The sequence below is a fragment of the Chelonoidis abingdonii genome, chromosome 6, assembly GCF_003597395.2.
Source record: "Chelonoidis abingdonii isolate Lonesome George chromosome 6, CheloAbing_2.0, whole genome shotgun sequence".
Lineage (NCBI taxonomy): Eukaryota > Metazoa > Chordata > Testudines > Testudinidae > Chelonoidis > Chelonoidis abingdonii.
In genome coordinates, this window is record NC_133774.1 from 73299859 (window position 1) to 73324926 (window position 25068).

The 25068-nt window shown below is 38.5% G+C and overlaps 1 protein-coding gene across 5 annotated transcripts in view; it reads right to left on the reverse strand.

Annotated features, from left to right (window-relative positions):
* Positions 1 to 25068, reverse strand: part of MCC (MCC regulator of Wnt signaling pathway) — a 381812-nt gene that overhangs the window by 171785 nt on the left and 184959 nt on the right. The window contains exon 1 of one of the 5 annotated variants that reach the window (XM_075067157.1): positions 24921 to 25050. The exons of the other annotated variants lie outside the window; for them this stretch is intronic. Coding sequence (XP_074923258.1) covers positions 24921 to 25025 — 105 coding nt within the window. The 5' untranslated portion in view covers positions 25026 to 25050. Of the gene's footprint in view, positions 1 to 24920; positions 25051 to 25068 lie in introns of those variants that run through there. 5 annotated transcript variants of the gene reach the window in all.

The following is a 25068-nucleotide window of genomic DNA, read 5'->3' on the forward strand; positions in this document are numbered from 1 at the left end:
TGTGACCCCATGGTTTGGGGACCACTGCTACAGAGTGATTCTTACTCTTTCTGCCCAAATTAATTTTCAATTATTTAATTACAGTGGAACAAATTCAGTGGGAGAGATTGAGGAGCCCCACATAAGACTATTCCATAGCCCCATGGTTAGAGCCCTCACCTGAGTGGTGGCAGAACCTTGTTCAAATCCTCTTTCCTCATCAGGCAGAGAGGAGACTTGAACTGTGGTATCTGCCAGATCCCAGATGAGTCCCATAACCACAGGTCTAAAGACTATTAAGTCCTTCTCCCCTCCCTTCCACCCCCTAACTGTTTTGTGTGAAGTTAGTCAACCTCTAAGCATGCCCTCCCTGTTCAGGCCCCACATCCTATTTTTTCTGCCATTCATGGATCACTCTGGGACTTAGGCAAGAGTTAGAAGCCTGCATGCCTAGAGCAGTGGTTCTCAACCTTTCCAGACTACTGTACCTCTTTCAGGAGCCTGATTTGTCTTGTGCACCCCCAAGTTTCACCTCACTTAAAAATTACTTGCTTACAAAATCAGACATAAAAAAACAAGTGTCACAGCACGCTATTACTGCAAAATTGTTTACTTTCTTATTTTTATCATATAATTATAAAATAAATCAATTGGAATATAAATATTGTACTTACATTTCAGTGTGTAGTATACAGAGCAGTATAAACAAATAACCATCTGTATGAAATTTTAGTTTGTACTAACTTCGCTAATGCTTTTTATGTAGTCCGTTGTAAAACTAGGCAAATATCTAGATGAGCTGATATACCCTCGGAAGACCTCTGCGTGCCCTATGTAGAGAACCACTGGCCTAGAGTGACAAAGCAGTGTACGTGCTTAGCAGTAGAAACGCAGGCAACCATGTGAACGTCTCCTGCAAAAACTTAGGTTCTGAGAGAGTTCAGGCACCTATAGAGTTAGGCGGCAGCCAAGCGTGAGTTCTGTGGATTGCAGTGGTCCTAAAAACGTGACTTAGCCCCTAAATGTGGGGGATAGGTGCCTAAGTACCTTTGTGGATCTAGGCTTAAAATATCAAGGACCAACTTTTTCCAACTTTTTTTTTATTATTATTATTTTTGGGGGGGAGAAGGGAGAAGGGAAGGTGACCCAAAGGTTCACACAAAAAAAATGGGCCCACAACTGCAAATCTTGCATACTTACACAAGCCTATGCTTGCACACGTCAGTGGTTATTTAGACATCTTAAATGGTTTTCTGCATATGTAATTGGAGCATTTTGTAGGTATAACTGGGCCATTTAAACAAAAAATTATTAGACCTCCTATGTCAAGTTGTGATGCAACACAAAATGACCTGTGTTCTGCCAAACATCTCTAGCCATGCAGGAATATGAGGAGATTTTATTTATTTATCTTGTAACATTTTTTCCTTATATTTCCAAAATAATTACAACATGTTATTCAAACGTCAAATAGCACCACGTTGTGAATCAAATTTAGTAAAGATTTTCACTTTTTTTTTTTTAAATCAACCTATTCTACTTTTCCAAACCAAATGACAACTTTGGGTCAAAACACATGAGATCTGAAAATGCAAACAGCAGGTCAGGACCAGAAGTAAGCCATGCAATCTTACTTGACAATACAGCATTCACAAGGTTCAGTTCTTACACGGACTCCAATTTTTGGCTTTCAGATGTTTAACTCAACACTGAATATCATCACTATCTACATGTAATTAAACAGTCCAGTGCCTAAACACGTCGTTAGTCATCAGTTCCTGCAAAAACCCTACAGTAAATGCAGTGAATGAATTTAGAGTTTGCACTGAAAACAATTTTGCTCATTAAATATGATTCACTTGTAGAAATAAATGTAATTTTTCTTCTTTGCCTGCTATCCTAGGGCCATACCACTCTTGACATTATTACATTAACAGATTTTTTTCCCCATGCACAGAAGCATAAAAGTTAGAGATGGAGAACAGACATAAGGTCATCCAGTAACATTCCCAGGCAGTGCAGGAATAGACTCCCATGATATATTTTTCATTGTTTTATCAACAATAGTTTTAAATATCTCAAGTGATAGTGTTGTTCTACAGGCTAATTATTCAGTCTAGATTTACCTAACTCATTACTCAGCCTTCAAATACTTGTAGATTGTTATATTTTTTAATAAATAAAATGTTCCCTACTTAATTTCTTAGCTCTTTTATTCTTTCCTCATAAATAAGTATTAATTATTTCACTTGTTCTCCTATAAATGTGTTTCAGAAGGGTCCTCTTGACCGTCTAGCACTACTCTTCAGGTTGTTTATATGCAAAACTGTTCCATTCTACACTGGTGATGGCAAATAAAATTATAGACACCAATCCACTTGCTCCTATTATCTCCACAGTTGGTGCTGTCAATCCTCAGTAGCCCAATGGAGTTACTTTGTCAAGACTCTTACTAAAATTTTAAAGAAGAGTTAAATAATGTACAAGTTCCGCAAGATATTCTAAAAATTTCTTTAGAAACTTGCATGCTCAGAAGACTCTTTCTTTGCTATTTTAAACAAACAGAAGCGTCTCAAATCAATAAAATGATATAAACTGCCCAAAATGTACTTTATGATGATAACTCTCTCTGCTATTATCATACTAAAAAAAGATCCAAAGAACACACAGGGTTCTGCTCTACTAAATAACAGCACCAAAGCTGTTTAACAAAACTAACTTTAAAGTATCAGCTGTGTGTGGTTCGAAACCTTGTCTCTCACCAACAGAATTTGGTCCAATAAAAGATATTAGCTTGACCACCTTGTCTCTCTAATATCCTGCATCTGACACGACCACAACTACCCTGCTTACAACATTTAAAGTAGCAGACAGGCTGGCTGTTTCTTCTCGTGGTTTAAGACAGTGGCCTGGGCTTTTCAGTATCTCCAGGAATTATTGAGAGTAAATGAAACAAACCCACAACTGGCTGCCAGAACTGTGAAAGGATTAGAGCTGCTGATGAGAGCATCAAACTGGTGTCCACTCTGGTGCTACTGCTGGAGCACTCGCAACTGGATGCTATGCAATGTGAAATCTAGGCAAGCAGCTTGCCAGCCAATAATGGCAACCTTAAAAGCTGCGAGTAGTTATAAAAAAGAGCCCAAAACATAAGTGCCTATTGCTAAAAAAAATATAAAACAAAACACCACGACCATAGTGATTCCTGCACAACTGGCAAGCTCAAAAATGGCTTCTGCGGCAGAACTTATCCTTCAATTTCAGCAACAAAATCCCTTTCCTGACCTTCCAGTGGAAGAAACTTTTTAGGGTCAGATAATGGATTAGTAAGGAGAGAAAATGGTCTTTAATTCTGTAAAAGCTGTACTTTTTTAGAGAGAGAAAATAAATCAACTATATTTCCCCCCCCCCATTTTTTTTTTTGAGCATCTGAGATATAATACAGTAAAAATAATGACTCTGTACATACAAGTCCCTTAGGAATTGTTCTGTCCTTTTCCTGAGACAATAGTAAGAAAGATGTGTTGTTTTACTGAAAGCCTGTGCCTTACCCAGTGCTCTCGAGGAAGTGGTGTTGCTTCTGCTTTCATACATTAAAGCACTGTTAGCAGCTCCAGCTGGCCTATTTATGGACATGGCTGATTCCACTGAAGAGCTATGCTAGACCATCTGTCTACATGACACAAAAAAATAGGTTGGAGCATATCAGCCAAAGGCAGCAGTGGGTTCAATCGAGATATGAAAAGAAAGCTAGCAAATGACACTGAAAGGTCATTAGACGGCATAAGTTTATATACCGTCTAATCTGAAATATTCATTTTAGTGAAGGAAAAGCCCTACAGACTTGTCAACCTAGACGAGATACTTGCAATAGATGAAAGAGAGAAGTCTAGAGAACAGTCATCAACAGACCGATTATTATTACAAAACACTCACTACGTAATTTCTTCTTCTTGTAACTACTATAACTCTATCTGCTTCTATGATCTCATTTGGATCACTCTGCAGAAAGCTCAAAATTAACACAAGGATAAATTAAGGCAGGGCAGCAGATTTACAGTGGTAGTGACTCAACCCTTATTAAAATATGAACAGTGCTATGATATGTTTCCCAAACCTCTCCTCATTCAAGAATCAAACGTTTTTTCTTCCAGAAGATCAGTACACCAGGCAAAGGAACTGCGTTCTCAGATGCAATGGACTCAAGAAGGGGAGAGCATTGTATCTCAGAAAGCCAGCAGACGGTGTTGGAGTAACATTAACTGCTCATGGGGGAAGAAGAGGTATATGTGGTGAAGGCAACAGTGACTAAAAGACTGCAGTCTCTGGGTTTTAAAAATTAACAATACTTATACATGTACCTTAATAAACAAATCAACTAGTTCCTTTCACTAGTACACCTAATTTCTTACAATTTACATACACGGATAAATAATAGATAATATATATTCTGCACATCTGAACTTCAGTTTAAACCCTAGTCTCTAATCTCTTGGTATAGCTTTTCATATCAATTTCCATTACTGGCAGTGTGACTAAGTGAATACCTGATACTTGGCTATATTGTAATGAGGACATTCCATATTGTTGTTGGCTATTATTCAATTGACATGCCCAGCCTGATGTTTCAAAACAGACCACAACCACAATTCTGCTTTCAATACTCTAACAAAACCTACTTTGGGGAGCTACCCAAAATGCACTCACCTTTGGTAAACTGTGGAAAATTTAGCAACTCTCATGGGTAAAATGTAGAAATTGACTCATACCTCTGCTCACAGCGTTTCCAGAACAGAAACATAATCTTAACTGGTGTTCAAGTAAACTGAGCCAAATTTTCTTTATTTAGACTCTTACATTTTACTTCAAATTGTGCACAAAGTTAACATCATGCACATATCTGCTACGAACAGAAAAGTAGGTATGGGTTTATGCGTACAATATATATGTGCACAATAAAGAGCCCTAAAAGGGCCAGATTTTCAAAGATACAAGCTAAATTGTGCTCACAAAAGTTGCAAATATAAATTTCACAGCTGCATACAAAAACACACATATGCAGTATCAGTTCTCAGGTGCATTTGCACATCTGAACACAGGATTCTGCAGAAACTGATGGTGAGTTCCTTTCCTTTTTGCAACAACCCAAACTTCCTCTTCCTTCCTACTGGAAGAGTCCTTACTTATGCTACATGGGAGTTACTGCAGACTTGGGGCTGTAGTAACTTACATGGCGCTATTAAAAACAGAATGGGAAAGGTAACATCTATGGACAGATCCTAGGAAAGGTGGTAGTGACAGGAGGAATTTCATTTGCATAAACCCTCAAGCAGCTCTGGACTGGCTTCTTGCAGAGTTGGCATGGAGCCCCTCTACCCCAAGTATATGGCAGGCTCAATTTTCTTCAAGGAAAGATGCAGAATAACTATGTATGGTGGGAAGGGAGTTCTGCATCCCCTAATCTCTGGTAATATGGGACTATGATTATGTTTTTGCAACGCTAATAATATTTTAAATATAATTTGGACGCACATTTACAGAAGGGCTATTCTACTGTGTTAGTTCTTCATCACTTTCACTAAAGATGTCTTTTTTGTTTCATTTATTTAAAAAAAAACACTCAAAAGAATTTGTATAACAAAAACAATTAAAGTAATGAAACACCAGGAAGGAACTGTACTAAAAACCAGCCTCCAGGGCATGGTGACAGGCCTAGGGGTCAGAGCAGCAGCAGTCAGGTCTAGTGGTTGGAGACAGATTCAAGAACCAGAGGTCAAGCCAAGGGGCAGAGCCAGAGTCAGGAAGCAGGCAAGGAGCAGGGCTAGAGCAGGACATGAACAAGGCAAGGGCGAAGCTTGAACAAGACGAGGGCAGGGGGGCAAGGCCAGCACAGGAGTGATCACAGCTATGGGTGTTAGCACTGAGCAGATGCTGAACTGCTCCTGGGGCTGGGTTTAAGAGCTGGAATGCTGACTTTTCCAACCAATTGGCCAATCAGGTGATTCTGCTGCAAGCCAAACCTGATTCAGCTGCAAGTCCTCTGTTGCTCACTAAAGAGGTGGGGCCAGCTGGTCCTAGGCTCAGCTGCAAGGCCAAATTCCTGACACTGAAGTAACATCCTGCCTCTGACTTTAAACAATAAAAACTGAAAACTCACAATTAACGCTTAAAATCAACCAACCAGGAATAGATTTTGCAGTGGTGGCAAACAATGTGTGATGTTATTTACACACATACATACAGAGAAAACTTTGACTGTAAGTTCCTTGAGGCAGGTATTGTCTTTTTGTTCCATGTTTGGACAGCACCTAATATTATGGAGTCATTAGGCTGTACCAGAATACAAATAAACAAAACAACAACAACATGGCCTGGTTTTCAGAGGAGTAGGAGCAACCACAGCTCCCAGTGACTTAAATCTCTGACCAGCAGTCCCTTGGCCAACTCCTGACTCATCCCCTAAACTCCCTGTATGCTGGGATGACTTGAGCTCCCAAGTAGCATAGCCAGTAAAGTGTAACAACTCTCTGCTAGAAAAGTGATTTCCTTCACTGAACTATGATTTCAGCCTTAATTTTGTATTACCTCATCCGTGTGGCTGCAAGACAGACTTGAATTGCAAGTTTGACCTAGGTTCGGGGGGGGGGGGGGGGTTGTTTTCATCTAGTTCACATAGCTCAACAATGCATCAATGTCAACTCTGCCTCATGTATGTGAAAAACATCTCTGTGAAGAATGAAAGCGTCAGTTGCTAACACTGTGTCCAACTGCAGCAGCTCAAACTCCAGAATACCCCAAATAGTAATAAACATCATACACTCCAAACACGAGCACAATCCGTTCATATCTATCACGGCTGTTGTTCCATCTGTCCCCTGTGGTGTTGGAACACTGACTGAAAACATACTACCGTGGCGACTCATCCTGAATTATCAACTCAACGAAAGGACTAAATCTGACAGAAACATTTCCCTGTACAGTTTATTCTTCCACTTAATACATGTAGATTTGTTAAGCAACAGAATTGTGTTGGTGAATTTTCTAATTAAAAAATGTATCTATTGTTAATAGAATTCTATTTCACAAGTTGTTTCTCACAGAAATCTGTTTTGCAAGAAAATCTTTGCTATGAAGGGACTTAATTTTGTTAACAGTACATAAGTTTCCCTCTCTCACCAAATTATGGGTGGGAGAGGAAAATTCACGTTTTATCGCATGCCAGCTTTATCACCTTCTACCCCAACAAAACACAATGAATTATTTTTTACTGTAATCATGTACACAAAACAAATTTTAATTTTTAAGCAAAATTATACTCAAAGTGCCAGTTTGTATGAATTAAATTTAATATTTATTTCAGTAATAAGGAGCTAAGTAATGAAAGAAGCAGCACTAAGGAGTTATAGCAGGAAATTTACTTCTACCGCCTGAAAATATTTCTTCGTGTTCTATAGACAAAATTCTGCTCTAACAAACACACAGAAGAACATAACTCTGACTGACACATTCTCATTACACATTCTGCATTAGTTGGCAAAGAGACTGATCTCGGATGCAATGGGGAGGAGGCGGAATCTGGCAGCAGGTGCAGGGGTGTGTGTGCAACTGGGGTGGGGTTATGAAGTCATGGGGGAGCCCACTCTCAGTTCAGGCACTGTGGTGCAATCAGGGAAAGGGGTAGGAAAGCAGACAAGCTCGCAAATTTAAACTGGTTTAACTTTGGGTATATTTTTTAAGCAATTCAGTTAAACTGCTGCCTGGGGAGATTCTCTTTAATTGATTTTTAAATGGTTTATATTCCCTTAGCTTAAACTGGTAAAGATTACCTGAGCTCCTAGTTAAAACTTTTGGGTAGACTGTCTTCCTTTTCAGAGTCATTTAAAGAAATCTTCATTTCACTTTAATAGCTATTCAAAGTTCTATTTTGCTTACCACACTAGCCAACGTTAGCTCCCTTCAACCATAAGAAACTAGATTTCTGTCTACAATACTGTGAGCCACATGTGGGCCAAAGTGGTTTCGAACAGTGTGTCAATGATAAGCAAAAAAAAACACTGAATGGACAGATTTCATGGAATGTTTGGTTGCACCAAATTAATAGAATTTAAGGCCAGAAGGAACCACTATAATAATCTAGGCTGATCTAGACTTACCCAGCAATTACTCATCCTTGTGACAAGCTTAATGTGGCAATTAAGCAACATTGGTTTTGATATAACCGTTTTGGAACGAACATGTGTGCGCGCACATACACGCCTTACAATCTTGGCTGTATCAGTACATCCTGGATCTCCTGAACCACTTTCATCACACAGAGCTCAGTATTGTTGCTGGGAGTAGGGACTTCAGTGTAATATCTAAACTCAAAGGATTGCATTATGGGGTAGTGGCTCCCTACCCACAGTGGAAAGAAACAACTGTAGACTGCACTGTTTTATTCAAATTTAAGTTTAAGCTATTCATCCCAGTTGTTGCAATCAACTGGTACAACCAATACTCCTAGAACAACCAGGACAGCTATTCTGGGTGGATGCAAGTTGTTACACATGTCGCAAGCTGATTGCAAAGCCTTTTAATATGGGATACACAGGGCATCAGACAGAACATAGCATAAGTAAAATATTCATTCAATTCAACCATTTACATTTATTTTTAGATTAATTTCAATAAACATTTAATAACACAGCTGAATAAATAATGTCAATGTACTGATACCCATAATTTCAGTTTGAATTTTTTGATATTCTTTATGTCAGAGGCATATTTTGGAAATAGAAGCACATCTTCCACATCCCAGTGACTTATCCTAGTATTTTAAACATTTTGCTTAGGAATCTGAACACACAACAACTTACATGAAAGTGGATTTAGATTTCTTGTTGGTTTGGGAACAGAGTTTTCAGAGGAACCAATTTGGTCCTTAGTCTCCATCTTTTACAAATCTACAGTATCTAAAAAAAAATTTAAAATCCTGAATGGGAAAATATCAATACACATTCAGGCCTTTGCCAGAACATATAGAAAACTCTTCCTTTCCAGAGTAATACATTCAGTAATTTGACTGTGGCATGTATACATTCTGGCTGTTCTCTGCTTCTCACTTATCTTCACAAGCGGAAGGAAAAGAAGGATAACTGAACAGTGGTCTATCTGAGAAATCTACAAGTTAACCATTCCATCCCTCCTTCTAAGTGAAAATAACGGTTAAGGAGATCAGACATTAGACATATAGCTTTCATATACTGTAAATACTTTCCCAATCATTTGGAACAATTGGAACTAAATAGTTGTGGAAATACAAATTGTTTAGAATGCAAAAGCAAAACAGTTGGAGAGTGACTATAGTTAGAAAAAAGACTGCAATAATGGGGCACCATTTTACTCTATATGCTTGCTCCTTCTGTCTCCTTAGGTCATAGCTGCTTACAATACTGATAAAAGCGAGGTTCTGTGTGGTTTTTTTTTTTCCTTTTCCTCTTGTTACTAGAGCTAATACACTTAAAAAAAATTGAGCTGGATTCTATTCTGCCCCAGGCAGCACCAAAAAAATGTCAATAATGTTCTAACTGCAAAATTGTTACTGCAATAAAAGTGAAGGTGTCAGAGATGGAAAGACAACAGCATGGCTTTTGGATCACAGTTAAATATATATTTTGAATTACAGTAGTGGTGTTATGTCTTGACTTTTTTTTTTTAATTCCTTTAAAAATATTAAAGGGTTTTTCTGCTTCTCTAGATATTAAGGGTCTTTTGAGCAACACCCATCTAACTCAAGGCTTCAACTCCCAAGCCTCCCCTTTCTTTTTGTTCACACATTTGCCAGCTACCTTTTCAATTTTAGTTTCTGCTTCGCCACTGCTGTTTAAAACACCTCTTTGCAAAGGAGCTCCTCATTAATGAAACAGAGAAACTGGTGTACTGCAAAAAGTACTGTCAAATGCACAGAGTAAACAACTGAAAAGAAAGAGACCTTTTTTTGTTGTTGTAATTGTTCCCTTCCAGACAGAGTAAACAACAGACAGGAACATGATTTTCAAGTTTTAAAACTTTAAAATAGGAAAAAGACAAACAAAAAACAAACCAAAGATCACTGTTGAAATATCCACACAAATATAACTCTGTCATAGTGGGAAGAAGGCACAGTAGTTTTTAATTCAGTGTAGCTAGTAGAGAGAGGTCAATGCCAGATGGGGCACTAGGGTTGACCTTGATTAGCTACACTGACAGAAAAACTAGAGTGCCTTGTCTCTACTAGGATTTTACACTGGGATAGAACACCACACCTCTTTTTGAAATGAAAATATAGCCTCTCTCATTACATACCATCTACCATACAAGAAAGGACAGGAAGAGAGTCTAAATAAATCACTTTCCATGCCTTGGGTTCTCCTCAGAAGAGTTTATGTGCCATTATGGATATAGATATATAGCTGTTGCATAAATACATATACATATGCTCATTGGGAAATCATTACAACATCATAAGCTATAAAGGTAATAAAATATAAATGGAACAAATTAGAAATCCAGTATTTGCATTTTTCTGGGTGAAACTCAATTATATTCCTTGGTCATTCAAATATTTTACAAGTAATGACCAGATCCTGTGCCTTATTCACAGGCGCAGACCCCTACTACTCAGACAACTGCGAGGAGCAGGATTTTACACTAAACTGGAACCTAAATGAAGACAAAACGTCTATGCAATTTCTTTTAATGTATCCCCTCAAAATTGCCATTCCAAAATATTTTCTAATTACAAATAATCTCAGTTCAGAGTTCATTCCTTGCTGGCACCACACAAACAGTTAATCCTTGATGCACTGTTTATTTCAGAACACTTTTTAAAAAAATAAGATCTCATATTTGTGTGCACCCACTTTGATATGTATTCTGCAAATCCTTCCTCACTTCAGCAGTCCCATTGTTCTTATTGGGAGTACTCTCAAGAGGAAGGATATGGCTATTATTCATCCTGGTTAACAATCTTACATCTTCTATTTAGTAAATAGTTTAAAAAAAAAAGTTCTTATGTATAATTAATCCCTACTGCTTTTATCCTGCATCACTAAGAAGTTCTCAATTATACCATTCCCAACTGTGTCTGGCATAATCCTTATTATTAATATTTGCTAGCTTCACAATTCACTGGGCATCCAAAATAACCTTTTGTCACAAAAATTATAATTTTAAAAGTCGGGGCGGGGGGGAAATAAAATTAAGGGTGAAAATAGCACAACCTCCAATTAACGGGAAAATAAAAAGCTATAATTTTGTGAAGTCCCATCTTTGTAAGTATCACCACAGGTTACCACAAATCAAAGTATAATACAAAAAACTGAACTTGAAAGCTCAAATATAGTTAGATGGTTTCTGGTGGGAACTTTAGTAACTGAGATTCAGTGACGACAGCATAAACTGTAGCAGATGGTTTGGTGGGTGATTTTTCACTTTTTTAATCTTTATATATTTTTTAAAATGAGGATAGTTATGAAAGCACTTGCAAAAACCTCTGGTGTCTATCTCTGATGTTATCTTTGAGCAGATGTATGTCGTGCATTAGAAAACAGGATAAGACATGGTGGTGTAAAAGGTGGATAAAAAGGTGCTTTAATTTGTGTCATTTATAGAGCCAAACACAGAGTTCGTTGCTTACCAAACACAAAATAGACAACTGAAATGTAACGCAGACAAGACAAGTCCTGGGTCTGTGATTTAGGTATGGGAAGGCTTGGAAAAATGGATGCTTCTATACACAAGCCTTTAGGACTGTAAAATTCTTGAAGTAGGGACCACGTCACTATGTATGTTTGTATATCATCTAACACAAATGGGACCTGTGAAGGAAAGATTTGAGTTCAGTTTTGGACAGATTTCAGTTTGAGATGCTGCTAGGATATTTAAGAGATGATATTGGAGAGACAGTTGGAGATATTAGAGAGGCTGGAGAGAGGAGAAGAGAAATAGATTTGAGTGCTATTAGCATAGACGTGGTAGCTGAAACTGCAGTACCAGATTAAAGCAGACAGCTCTAAGAGAATAATAGAAGAGGGCCTCTTTCATATTGTTAGTTGGTGGTATGGGAGACTTTGATGATGGCAGACACTACAACTTTAACGGAACCATTCCAATAGCTGGGTATCACCTGGGTGTCAGTGGCCCATCAGAATACTATGTATTTACAAAGTGAGGATCCATCAATCACATTTTATGGCTGCTTTCCATTGCCAGAGCAGCACAAAGCAGCCAAGGTGCAAGGGAAGATCTAGACCAAAGAGAACAGAGTTAATTGAAGAAAGAACTAACTTTTCATAAAAGTCAGCATAGTTATGGGACTCTATCCAAAACAGCTCAACAGCACAGATTCAGGAATAGAGTATGGAAAAAAAGAGTGGAGTGATAGTTTAAACACTTCTTCCAAATCACCTACACTTCCAGTTAAGAGAAAACTGACCCCCTGAGAACACTACTGTTGCTAAGGAGAATCTACTAAGGGTTCTCACTCTAAGAAGTCCCCCAAGGAAGATGTTGGTGACCCTGGTACTACTGAAACAGAGGCTTGCAATAGTAGTATAAGATATGATTGGCACAGAGGATGGTGGAAAGATCAGACTGGTACATAATGGTACTGCGCATCCACCAGTGAACCAGACACCTACTTGGGAAGTTTTACTTCTGTCAAAATTCAACAGAAAATGGACCAATTGAAAGTCAATCACAACTCTATTAAATTGACCAGCCAATGCAATTTATGTTTACAAAAAAATCTGGTGTCAAGATTTTCTTACAACGTGTACAGACACTACAAGCACCCCTTAGCAAGAGAGTAAGCCAAAGACATAAGAGCACTGCGTCACTGAAAAAGGTACCACCTATGGGCAGCTGGAATATGACGCTAATGTTAAAAGACAAAACAAACTGAGGATAGTAGAGGGGAAAGGAGCCTTTAATGAATGGGCAGCAACATGAGGCATCAGAGTAATAAACATGACCCAGGCTGCTCATGTTCACCAGAATGTTGTTCTTGCTACTTCCAATATATTAATACTCAGCATGGCACTGTATAATACTACACAACATTATTACCCACAATGCCTCAGTAAGGTAACACTACTTCTTTCCCTTTTAGGGTATTAAGTGGTAGAACTGGGTTTAGAAGTCAGACGTTCCTGGCACTTAGTCCCACGTTCGGTGCAGTGAATTAGCCTGAGCAAACTGGCATCAGTGTTTTGGACAAAACAAGGTACAACATTTTGGAGTCATCTGCATTTTCAAAACACACACTCTTTCATTCACACCCATGCAGATGTCAGAGTTCTAGGTAAGGAGGAGACAACCTGGCATCAGTTAATTAGACCATAAATAGTGCGATTTCTACTCTTATTTCACTACTGAATCCAGCTACTCGAACTCTGGCTAATGCTTGGAATCTATTTTTATAACTTTAAAAACACCTAAAACTTTTCAGGTTTATTCAGTCAGTAAGGCCTTAACTGACATCACTAAAAGATCTGTGACCATTTTTAGTCACTCAGGTTAAATACACTACCATATACCTAAACCTACTTGGAGAAACATTAGTATTTTGCAACTACAGTGGAGAGAACGCGAGGGGAAAAAAAACCACAGGACAGCATCAAAGTTAGCAGAAGATAATTTCTTGAATGCTAAACAACGGGCATTCACGTATCATTTGTCATGCATTCTTAAAATCTTTTGAACTTGTAACTATGCAGCCTTCAGCTAGCAAACCAACATTTGAAAGTGAAATCACTTCTTGAAGAAACAGGAATATGTAATAGCGAATGATTTTATACTGAATGGGATGTAGCAATGAGCAAAGTATTATGAGCTGGATGAAACCTTGTTATGGGTTTGGATAAAATGCCATTCAGGTTAATAACTAAAGTGTGAGTTCACACTTAACGTAAGTGGAAACATAAGCCCAAAGATAAAAGGGGTGAATGAATCCAGCCCAGGAACTTTTCAGCAGGTATGTGCGGAAGAACACAGATACTGAGGTGTCGGACAAGAACAGAGAGGCAGGGTAAAAGAGGCAAAAAAAGCCAAGCAGGACAGTAGCTTGTAAGCACAGTGTGACCTTGGAATAAACTAGAGAGAGCTTTTGTGACTGGTGTTGGCTAAGGAAGTTTGCGCGGGGGGAGGAGGGGGGCAGTAAGTTAAGACACTGCTCCTTTTGTTTTTGTTTCCTTCTGCGTTTAGAGAAACAGGACTTTGTACATGCCTTATAAAAAAAATAAGATTGCATCAAAGAAAACACCAAGCTCCATCAATTTTTACTTCCAACTGGTACAATCTCATAGCCCCAAATTTAGACTAGCCCTTTGGGTCACAAGGGATAAGAGTATATTTGTTCCACTCTCGTAGTCACGCAATTCCAAATATTGGCCATTCTACATTTAATGAGAGAGACAGACTTTCCCAGACTCTTGTTTTTTGTTTTTTAACTGAAAAATCTGATATGGTACCCTCTTCATAACTATTTCCCTTTTCCTTTCTTTCAGAGAATCTTATTTATAGTGATGTGTGAAGTAAGAAATGCTGCAGAGGGAAGGAGAATATTGTGCTCTCTACTACAATAAGCATTTTGAAAGAGAAAAGAACTTTCCTAAGGGCAGGAGTCTTGCAGCTGTAGGCCCTGTTAGATTTCTATTTTTATTTTAAAAAAATCTACTTACTGCGAGAATACCTAGAAATTCCATTAAAAACACTAAACAAGTAAAAATATCAGAATGGGTTGTCAACAGACACTGGGCTAAAGTTAATAGAATCACTCTGGTTTGGCTGAGAGCGCCACTTTGCCTGTCCACCATATACTGGAGAAGGATTGGGAGTGGTAAATTAGGAGAGGAAAGGTTGCTCGAGCATTTACAGTAGTAAGTGAATCAACAAAGACCCTTGTCTGCTGCTTTCAAAGAAAAACAAATATATGCCTCAACAGCACAGTTACCAACAATTCTTATACTACAGAAGGCTAAGAGTTAGACAGAGAGAATAATGTATTCAGCAAACAAATACAAATGCTCTAGTTATTATACTGCATCCTCAATATCAGCAGTAGTCACCCTTGGTTAAACATTTCCATCACTGTTTACCAGAGCAGTGACCCCAGAAAATATGTCCTTTATTGAAAGGTTCCTTACAAGCACATTCAGCTGGGGAAGGAGCAGAAAGCAGAAGCCAGATGCCCAGTTTTCACCCACAAAACTACAATAGATTCATGTTGCATCCAGGGATGCTCTCAGTTACATGAAGAGAACAGCTCAACTGTGTAAATTGTACCGCACATACCTGAGTAGTGCCATTTGCACAGATCCACTGTTTAGATTTTTTTTTTTTTTATAGGTTGGTTGGCATAATGCATGAGAAGAAAAACTATCAGAGAAAAAAAAAAATGTTCCAACTGAACCTGAGGAGGATGTAGTTACTGTTATCATTTCAATGGCACTCAATAAGTGAAATGCCAACCCGCAGGCTACTGTTCCTCTGCTAGGCCCAAAAATCTAAAAAAACCCTCATTAGAGGTCTATTTTACTGTGCAAATGTGTATGTAACTCACCTTGATATTAATAGGTCATACATCCACACCCACCCAGCCACCCCAGATCCATAGCTTTTTGGCTAGCTGCAGCAAACTGTAGTGTGCAATCTGCAATTGTTTCCCTTCTGAATGTAAGTCCATTTTTCCTGGGTTGCAGAAAAACTGTTCAGAACCTGCCTGACCTATATAGTATTAAAATCATTTCACACTATATTTCTCCAGCAATGGAATATTGTACTCCGCTTTGCTTTCTTCAGCTAGCTGCATTTTAACTCAAGTCTTCAGATCCTCTCTCTCTTATTCCCAAAACCTCTATATTTAACTTGCTGCTGAAGAGAGTTGTGGAATGCTCATTTCAGATAGAACTAAAAAGATGCTGCAACCAAACTTTACTGATTCTCTGAAATGGCATTTGCTTTAGTTTGTCCAGTGCTACTACCTCCAATTAAATTAAAGTAAAGTAAAGTACCGGTAACTTGTACATTGTATTTTATGCATTTTTATATGAGTTAGAGGTGACCGGGAGGCTTAGAAAAGCTCTTTAATGGCTTGATCCTACAGTCACCAGAGGCAGTATATTGTACAGAGAAGACAATACTTATTTCAACAGAGTACTCATGAGAGTGAGCATCAGAGCTCAGAAACGGATGGTATGAGCCCATAAGCCATACTAACACCACTCTCAAGCTACTTGCTTGTTCTCCAGAATCACAGCTTTCATTGTTTTAAAAAGTTATATCTCCAGCTGTAACTGTTGGAGAGAAGTACTCAATTCACATTTTTGAGGTCAACTGATGTAGAGATGAGTAGTCTACAGAGGGACTGAAACAACAGCTCTGCAAGATGTGTACTGCCCCATTCATCTCAGTAATGGGTTAACGCAAATTCTCAGTCACGATAATTTAAATATGAAGATTGCTAACTATTTCATTCCTCACAAGAAAGGAAACTGATTTGCAACGTAGTGCGAGTGACAGGTTACCTTGGTGCCATAAAGCAGGGAGCATTTTGGAAATATGACCACATATTTTTTACTCTCGTTAAAGGAGGGGCCAAGCAGTATATTCAAGCCTCACTGAGGGGAGTCAAGATCAAGGAGGCCAATGGGGGTCAGTGGCATGCATGCTCATATTTTCAATATGTGCATTATCTATTGTGAGAGGCATCTCATTCTGACAATTCACATGGACAGAACCTATTATGTGGATGGATTTTGGAAGAATGTAACCACCATGAGCACTATTCCTTGGGGTAGAGTTTTCAGGATCATGCCCTTTAAGAAAGAGTGCATATGTTTTCTTTTTTAGTATCATCATTAAAAAGGAGTCCTGTTATAAAAGGACCTTTTTCTGAAGAAAATCCACCATTCTTGAAATATAAATCTGTGAAAAGTGATTTGAAACACTATTCACATGGACGGAGACAACATGCACATAAAAAACAATTTTAAAGTGTTACTCCATTTCAAATAAATTGTTAATCTTCAATTAAGAGCCAAGTAAGAATAGATGTATTTATGGCTACAAATGTAATACACACACAATTATACAAATATTAACTGTCTCATAGGGAAAAATATTTCCATTATTTTTACCCAATAGCAATTTTTTTCCTCTATATGCCACTGATGGCCCTGGAGACCATCACTATCTGTTTTATTATCACTTTGATTTTTAAGTAGTGAAGTTTTTATGGCCATACAGACTTCAGTGCTTAAAAACTACACTAGCCAGCCAGCTTCCCCAACATGTTCCATCCCAGAGGAGCCCCCACCCTAACTTTTCTTTTTACTATCACAGGTCACACCAGCCTGTGTGGTCTTCCTCCTGTGGAGATAATGGGTTGTCTGGCTCTGCTTCTCAAGAGAGATTTTAGGAGATCCAACTGTCTGCTCTCATGTAAGACTGCAGTGCTGGCTTCCAAGAAGGCTGGCCTTTTCCAGGTGTCAGTGTCATTTATCAGAAATGACATCAGATGTAGAGAATTGCATTCCAGTGTTCTACTATAGCTCTGGCACACACACACACTGTACATGTATACTTGAGTCTTTTTAGTTTAAATTCAGCACATGAAAATGTTTGATAAAATGCAACATTATACTGGTACAGTATTTCACCTTATAAAACTGCAATGTAACGGACTTCAACGCCTTCCCAAGCGTGATCTGGAGAGGACCATTTCCAGGAGCGAAAGGACAGATTCAATCTTTGTGCCTATTTGACCTTGTAGCTGTTATTATAAAAGTAATGCCAGTTGTGATGGTGGGTTTTGTGATGAATATGATTTAGCTGTTGATCCTTTAAGCAAGTGATTTTTCCTCCTTTGTTTTTGAGACAAAGGAAGAGCGGCTTCATGCTCTCCTTTTGATGATTTTTTTTTTGTTTTCTCCTCTTATTTTGGGGGTTTGGGGGAAATCAAAATAGAAAAATCACAGGAACAAAATACACAATGCTGAAGTTAAATCTAATGTTTTATAAATAAAGAATAAAAGAGAACAGTAAATGGAGGACTTCTCTTTTTACTGAGCATCTACAGCATGGGAAGCCACAAAGCAAACTTTCCTACAACGCCTTCCCAAGCGTGATCTGGAGAGGACCATTTCCAGGAGCGAAAGGACAGATTCAATCTTTGTGCCTATTTGACCTTGTAGCTGTTCTTATAAAAGTAATGCCAGTTGTGATGGTGGGTTTTGTGATGTTCATACAAGTCCTCTAAGACCTGACCTAAAACACACAACATCCATATGCCCCCTGAACAGGCACTGGATTGTAACAACTTCTGTTCACTACCGCCTGGGGCTGGATTTGAATCACTGTAACAACAGATGAGAGTACTCTGGACATCTATATAGCACCTTCTATCAATGGATTTTAAAGCCTTACATATATTAATGTATTAAAAAGTCTCAAAACATGCATATGAGTTAGGTAAGGTACAGAAAAGTCTGTGGCAGAGTCAAATCAGATTTCCCATCTCCCACTCTGGTGCTCTCACTGCAATTTCATGTGTCCTCACTGTATTAGAGGTGAAGGTTCCCATGTCTCATTACCGTAGTCTAAGATTTCTAAATAATGCAGAGCCTAAAGAATTCAGTTCATTCACTGAAATCTTCTGAGAAGATCCCAGACGCTGTCACATTGCACATTTTATCACAATTTTCAAATTAGTAACAAGCTTTAACTGACAGCTTCACTTATTGGATATGCTTTTTTACCTGACACTTTCCTTTCATGCAGTCAAATAAGTTATAAAACATTATCCATACATATCTGCTAATTCATTGCTAATCTTCTTTAAAGGAAATCCTCCTCCATGTTCTGAAAACTTTTTCTGACAGCTGTGAAACTTAAAAACAGCAGAGGAGCTGATGTGTTTACTGTTGCCCATTTGTCAGTCACTCTGAAAGGAATGACTTGAGAAGTCATGTACTTATTGAAAGATGAGCGGGAAGTTAGAGTATGTGCTATTCCACATTTGCTTCAAGGTTATTTAACACAGTCAACATACGTTATAAATGTCCCAGTCATGACTGTTTACAGTGTTGTTGTAGCTGTGTTGGTCCCAGGATAAGAGAGAGACAAGGCAGGTGAGGTAATATCTTTTATTGGATCAACTTCTGTTGGTGCAAGGTACAAGCTTTGGAGCTACACAGAGCTGTTCTTCATGTCTGGGGAAGGAAGCAGTGTCCCAGCTAAACATAAATAGAGAGAGTGTGCATATAAGGCACATCAACTATTTATCCATATTACTCTCAGGTTTTATTACATGAAACAATTTATTAACTGGCACTAATTTCTGCAGAGCTTATATAACTTTAAATTTTAAAAGCCTGACTCTTTATATTCATTGTAGAGTGGTTCAATAAACTATGAAATACAATTATCCAGGCATTCTATTTTCAGTTCAACTACCAGAAGCTGTATGTTATTTTAAGAATTGCACACCTTCAAGGACATGCAAAAACAAAAACACTTAAGTCACCCACAAAATAGGTTTAGAAGTCTTGTAAAAATGAAAAATCTTTAGAAGGAATCCAGACATGAAAAGCCCTGGTTAAATTTTAACATCCAATTATTCAACCACCCTAATAGATGCTGTGCTGTAATAGCTTTTTGCCTGACCCTTTATGCTGCAATACTAAACACTTGTATGTCCATACTGAAGCCACATGCCCAGGTGCTGATTTTGCAGCTTACAGACAGACCACTTGCACCCATGTAGAGCCCCCTGACATTAGCGCACACCACACTGCAGAATCAAGGCATACTTGCCAGTCTACCTAACAAGTTTATCTCCCAAACACTTCTGTTTAAATATGACTGTTAATTCACATGAACCAAGAGCTTTCTGTTTTTATAAATGTAAAATAAAGACACTATGTTCAAATAGAAGTGAAAGGCACACCCAGGATATTTATAGTACTTCCAAAACTAGTCCCAAAACTCAGCTAAAGTTAATCTAAGCAGAATTCCAATGGTATTAAGGTTTCCACCCCAACCTCAAGGAGTTCGTTTCATATAACTCTTAAGCAGATCCTCCGTACTATCAAAATTCTACCACCTGGTAGTGACAAGTAGTCAGGTTTTGAAGAGAGGAAAAAAAAAAGTAGCATTCTGATAACTCTATTGATAGTTAGTGTATTTGTAGGAACACCCATAATTTATCTCAGGGATTTTTAAATGAACATATTTCAGAGCGGTAGCCATGTTACTCTGTATCAGCAAAAAGCACTAAGAGTACTTGTGACCCAGTGTCACTCTGTTTCTTCCCTTCAGTAGGTGGGTATTGTAGTTGTAAGAATGCTTGAGAGAGATCTTGTAGGTGTTTGGATGAAAACTGGAGGCATGTAGGTAAGTAAGTAATACTTACTTACATGGCTCCACCTTTCATCCAGACCACACCACACGATCTATTGTCTACACCCAAGCTCTAAGATACAATTGCATTTGCTCCAACCCCTCAGAAGGAGACAAGCACCTACAAGATCTCTATCGAGCATTCTTACAACTACAATACTCATCTGCTGAAGTGAAGAAACAGACTGACAGAGATAGAAGAGTACCCAGAAGTCACCTACTACAGGACAGGCCAAACAAAGAAAGTAACAGAATGCTACTAGCTGTCACCTTCAGCCCCCAACTAAAACCTCTCCAGCGCATCATCAAGGATCTACAACCTATCCTGAAGGACGATCCCTCATTCTCTCAGATCTTGGGAGACAGGCCAGTCCTCGCTTACAGACAGCCCCACAACCTGAAGCAAATACCCACCAGCAACCACACACCAAAAAAACTAACCCAGGAACCTATCCTTGCAACAAAGTCCGTTGCCAACTCTGTCCACATATCTATTCAGGGGACACCATCATAGGAACTAATCACATCAGCCACACTGTCAGAGGCTCGTTCACCTGCACATCTACCCATGTGACGGGGGGGGGGATAGCTCAGTGGTTTGAGCATTGGCCTGCTAAACCCAGGATTGTGAGTTCAATCCTTGAGGGGGCCATTTGGGGAACTGGGGCAAAAAATCTGCCTGGGGATTAGTCCTGCTTTGAGGAGGGGGTTGGACTAGATGACCTCCTGAGGCCCCTTCTAACCCTAATATTCTATGATTCCATAATATATGCCATTATGTGCCAGCAATTTCCCTCTGCCATGTACATTGGCCAAACCAGACTGTCTCTACAGAAAAGAATAAATGGACACAAATCAGACATCAAGAATAACATTCAAAAACCAGTCAGAGAACACTTCAATCCCTCTGATCACTCAATTACAGACCTCCAAGTCACAATACTCCAACAAAAAAAACTTCAAAAACAGACTCCAATGAGAAACTGCAGAATTGGAATTAATTAGCAAACTTGACACCATTAAACTAGGCTTGAATAAAGACTTGGAGTGGATAGGTCATTACACAAAGTAAAATCTATTTTCCCACAATAATTTTTGCCCCTACTGTTACTCAGACCTTCTTGTCAACTGTTGAAAATGGGCCATCCTGATTATCACTACAAAAAGGTTTTTTTCTCCTGCTGCTAATAGCCCACTTTAACTGATTAATCTCATTATAGTTAGTATGGTAACATACATTTTTTCATGTCCTCTGTGTATATATATCTTCCTATTGTATTTTCCACTCCATGCATCCGATGAAGTGGGTTTTAGCCCACAAAAGCTTATGCTCAAATAAATGTGTTAGTCTCTAAGATGCCACAAGTGCTCCTCTTTGTTTTTAAATGAACATGTATCTAAGATTTGTACTTGTTAGACCAACTGACAAAAAAAAAAAATTCAATCTGTCTCCTTAGGTGTTAATAGGTACTTCTCTGTTCAGAGGTATAGACTACATCTCTACCTCTGAATCTACCTAAGCCAGTGCGCACTGAAATCAATAGGAGTGCTTTCTTGTTGACTTCAGTGGGCTTGTTGTTGTTCCTGTTGTTGATGACTTCTTGTTAACTTCTGAACAGGCCTCTGCTGTATTACAATCACTATAGTTAGAATGGAAAAGATTTACTATGGTAAAGCATCCAATCCCCTTCCTGGCAAGTGCAGGACTTTTCCCTGCAGTAACTCCAATAGAACTCTTAGACTGAAGTTGTCTAACAGGAAGTTTATTTTACTACAAATTCACGAAATACTGAAGATGCACAATTTGACCAAAGTTCCATCACAATTAGGGGCTAGGAAGACCAACCTGCTAATTTTAGGATATGTATTCATGTGTAGGTCACAGAAGATTTGCAGATTAATTTCAAGTTGAGTCAAGTGGATTCCGAGTCGTATAATGACAACTGTAACTTTTCATTCATATTTCTCCTTCAGGTGTACTTTTTGTAACCAAAAAGGACGTAAAGTGTTTTTTGGCCTAACCTGAGTTAAGTATCTAATGCAATACAACTACAATAACAAAACAGTAATCAAAACCTCATCCATATTTATCCACAAATATAAGGATGACTTGAATATTGTAATCTTGAAACAGAACTTCTGACATTATTAACATCAATAAACTGAGTGGAGAAATGTATGGAAAAGAAGCTATTGCTTACATTTACTAAAAGTTATCTAATAGCTAATTTAGAATCTTCCTCTCCTACCCAATCAAAAAGGGGGGAAACAAGCTAGCAGAGAAATCAGTGTTTTTATCTTTCAGTGGGCCAGTTTCTCCAGTCAAGAATGTTTTTTTCAGTTCGAACTGTACATTCTGTTATCTGAGGATACATTAAAGGGTTTGTTTTTGTTTTTTTCCTTAAATTGAAAGATCAGCTCAGCAGTCTAGTGGCAGTGATCTGCACAATCCTAGGTTTAATCCCTGGGCCACTCTCTCTTGCCCTTGTGGGTTGGTGGAGGAAAAATGTAAAACCCCTGGCAAGGAAATGACTGCCTTACTCTGCTCAACAGAGCTGTGAGACAGGTATAGCAGTCTTTCCAGATGGCAAACATGATATAGCTTATACAGGAACAATGTCTGAATGGATATTCTAATAACAAAATTTTTTGTCATCAACATCACAAACGGTTAACACTGTATACAGAGAAGTGTGTTCCACTGCAATAAATGCACTAAAGTTTCTGCACTGAGACTGGCTGGCTATATGTCCTGACTTTGCTGAATACAGTTGCTCATGACAAGTGGATATGATGAAGATGGCATACTGACAAAGCAATCAGAAGACAATGGTTACACTGAAGTTCTTGATTTTTTTCTTTTTTAAATAGTAATTTTTGTGTCTATTGTGTCACGCAAACACACAAACACTAACCCTGATCTACATTTTACCTGACAAGTAAAATATCAACATGTCTTATAACCACATTAAATTAACCAAACATAGTTGTATATTCGGGGACAAATACCATTTGTCTTACTCACAGAAAGAATTCCATTGACATCAATTGAAATACTCACAAGACTAGGGTAAGGGTGATACGGCCCCCATGCCTGGTCTATACTGGGAGTGCTTTGCTAGTATAGCACTATACTGGAAAAGCACTCCTAGCATGGATACAGCTTACGCCAGCAATTCTGCACTTCTGCAAACGCCAGCCCCCTGAGAAAAAATAAGATATACCAACAAAAGCTGTTTTAGTGGCACAACTGCATATATACTAGGGCCTTTTGCCAGCACAGCCAAAGGAGTCACACCTCTTCCTAACACAGCTGTGTAGTGCAGACCTGGCCACAGGGTCCATCCTGGCCAAGGAAGTGGAAATAGGCATCAAGAGCCACTTTCAACTAGTCAAAAGAAGGACAGGGAAGGAATGAGAGTCATAGGGTTATTAATGTACCTAATCACAGTCAATCCAGAGTGGGATTTTCTGAAGACTCAGAGAAAGGTAGGATATGACCTAAGCATAAAACTCTGTTGTGCTCTTTCTTCTGGAAACGCTTGGACTTTAAACCTTTCCTCATCACCCCATTTCCAGCAGAAGATTACTATTATTACTACCCACCACACTGTAATCACACTAAAAATTTACAGAGTGCTTTCCATTACGAAAGTACTGTACAAATATTAGCTAATTAATTTTCACCACTCTGTTTACACAGGTGGGCAAATTGAAGCAGAAACACCATAAGAGACTTGTCCGGGACCACATAGTGAGCCACCTTAAACCTGTATACCCAAGGTGGCTAGCTGCAACAACACATTAATGCTACACTAAAAAAGACAATGTGAGAAACAATAATGATACCAGGGACTATATATAAGACAAAGTTAATCAGTAATGAAAAATAAATGTGAGTTTTCTTTGTAAGTGGAACTCAACACATCTGTGGAATTTACACAAAATTGCAGTTCACAAGCATAAATCACTTCCTGCATAAAAGAACATAGGTCCAGTGGATTCTCATTAGAAGATCAGTAGGCAGAGGAAAGGAGAGGAGGAGAAATTCCAAAAGGGGTAGGCAATAAAGGAGATGGGGAAGGAAGTTTTATCCTAAATTAAATTATCCCTAGAAGCAAAAAAACCTTAACAATCTCCTCACAGCAAAACAAACAGCCCCCCCCCCCACAAGTATACAACATAAACTTGCACAACCAACACTTATGTGATTGATCATTAACCAACTGATCTTATTGGCATTGCAGAAGTAATCCCAAAATAAAAATAAACTGTTCTTGAACTATTTCTTCAATGCACAAGCCGTAAAAGGGATTTCCTCCTTCTGTGCCAAGCATGCATGTCTCTTTCCTAGAAATCTTATTTGCACACTGGTTTATATACAGAAGAGAAATATTTTATCCAAAAGTAAAAGTAAAGCAACAAACATTTTTGTTAAGGTTCAATTAATAAATGTAGCACCTTGTTAAAGAGAAAGATTCCCAGCAGCATTTCTTAAGAATTAATTATCCTTAAAAGCTTACCGGTCCTCCGACTTCTGAAATCTGCCCTTGAAAGAGCACTTTGCAGCAGACTAAAATAACGCAACAAACTGTAGAGTTTGATATTTTACTATTGATAGAAGACATTTCTACAGAAACATGGCACTCTCCATCAGAGTTACTTTTTCTC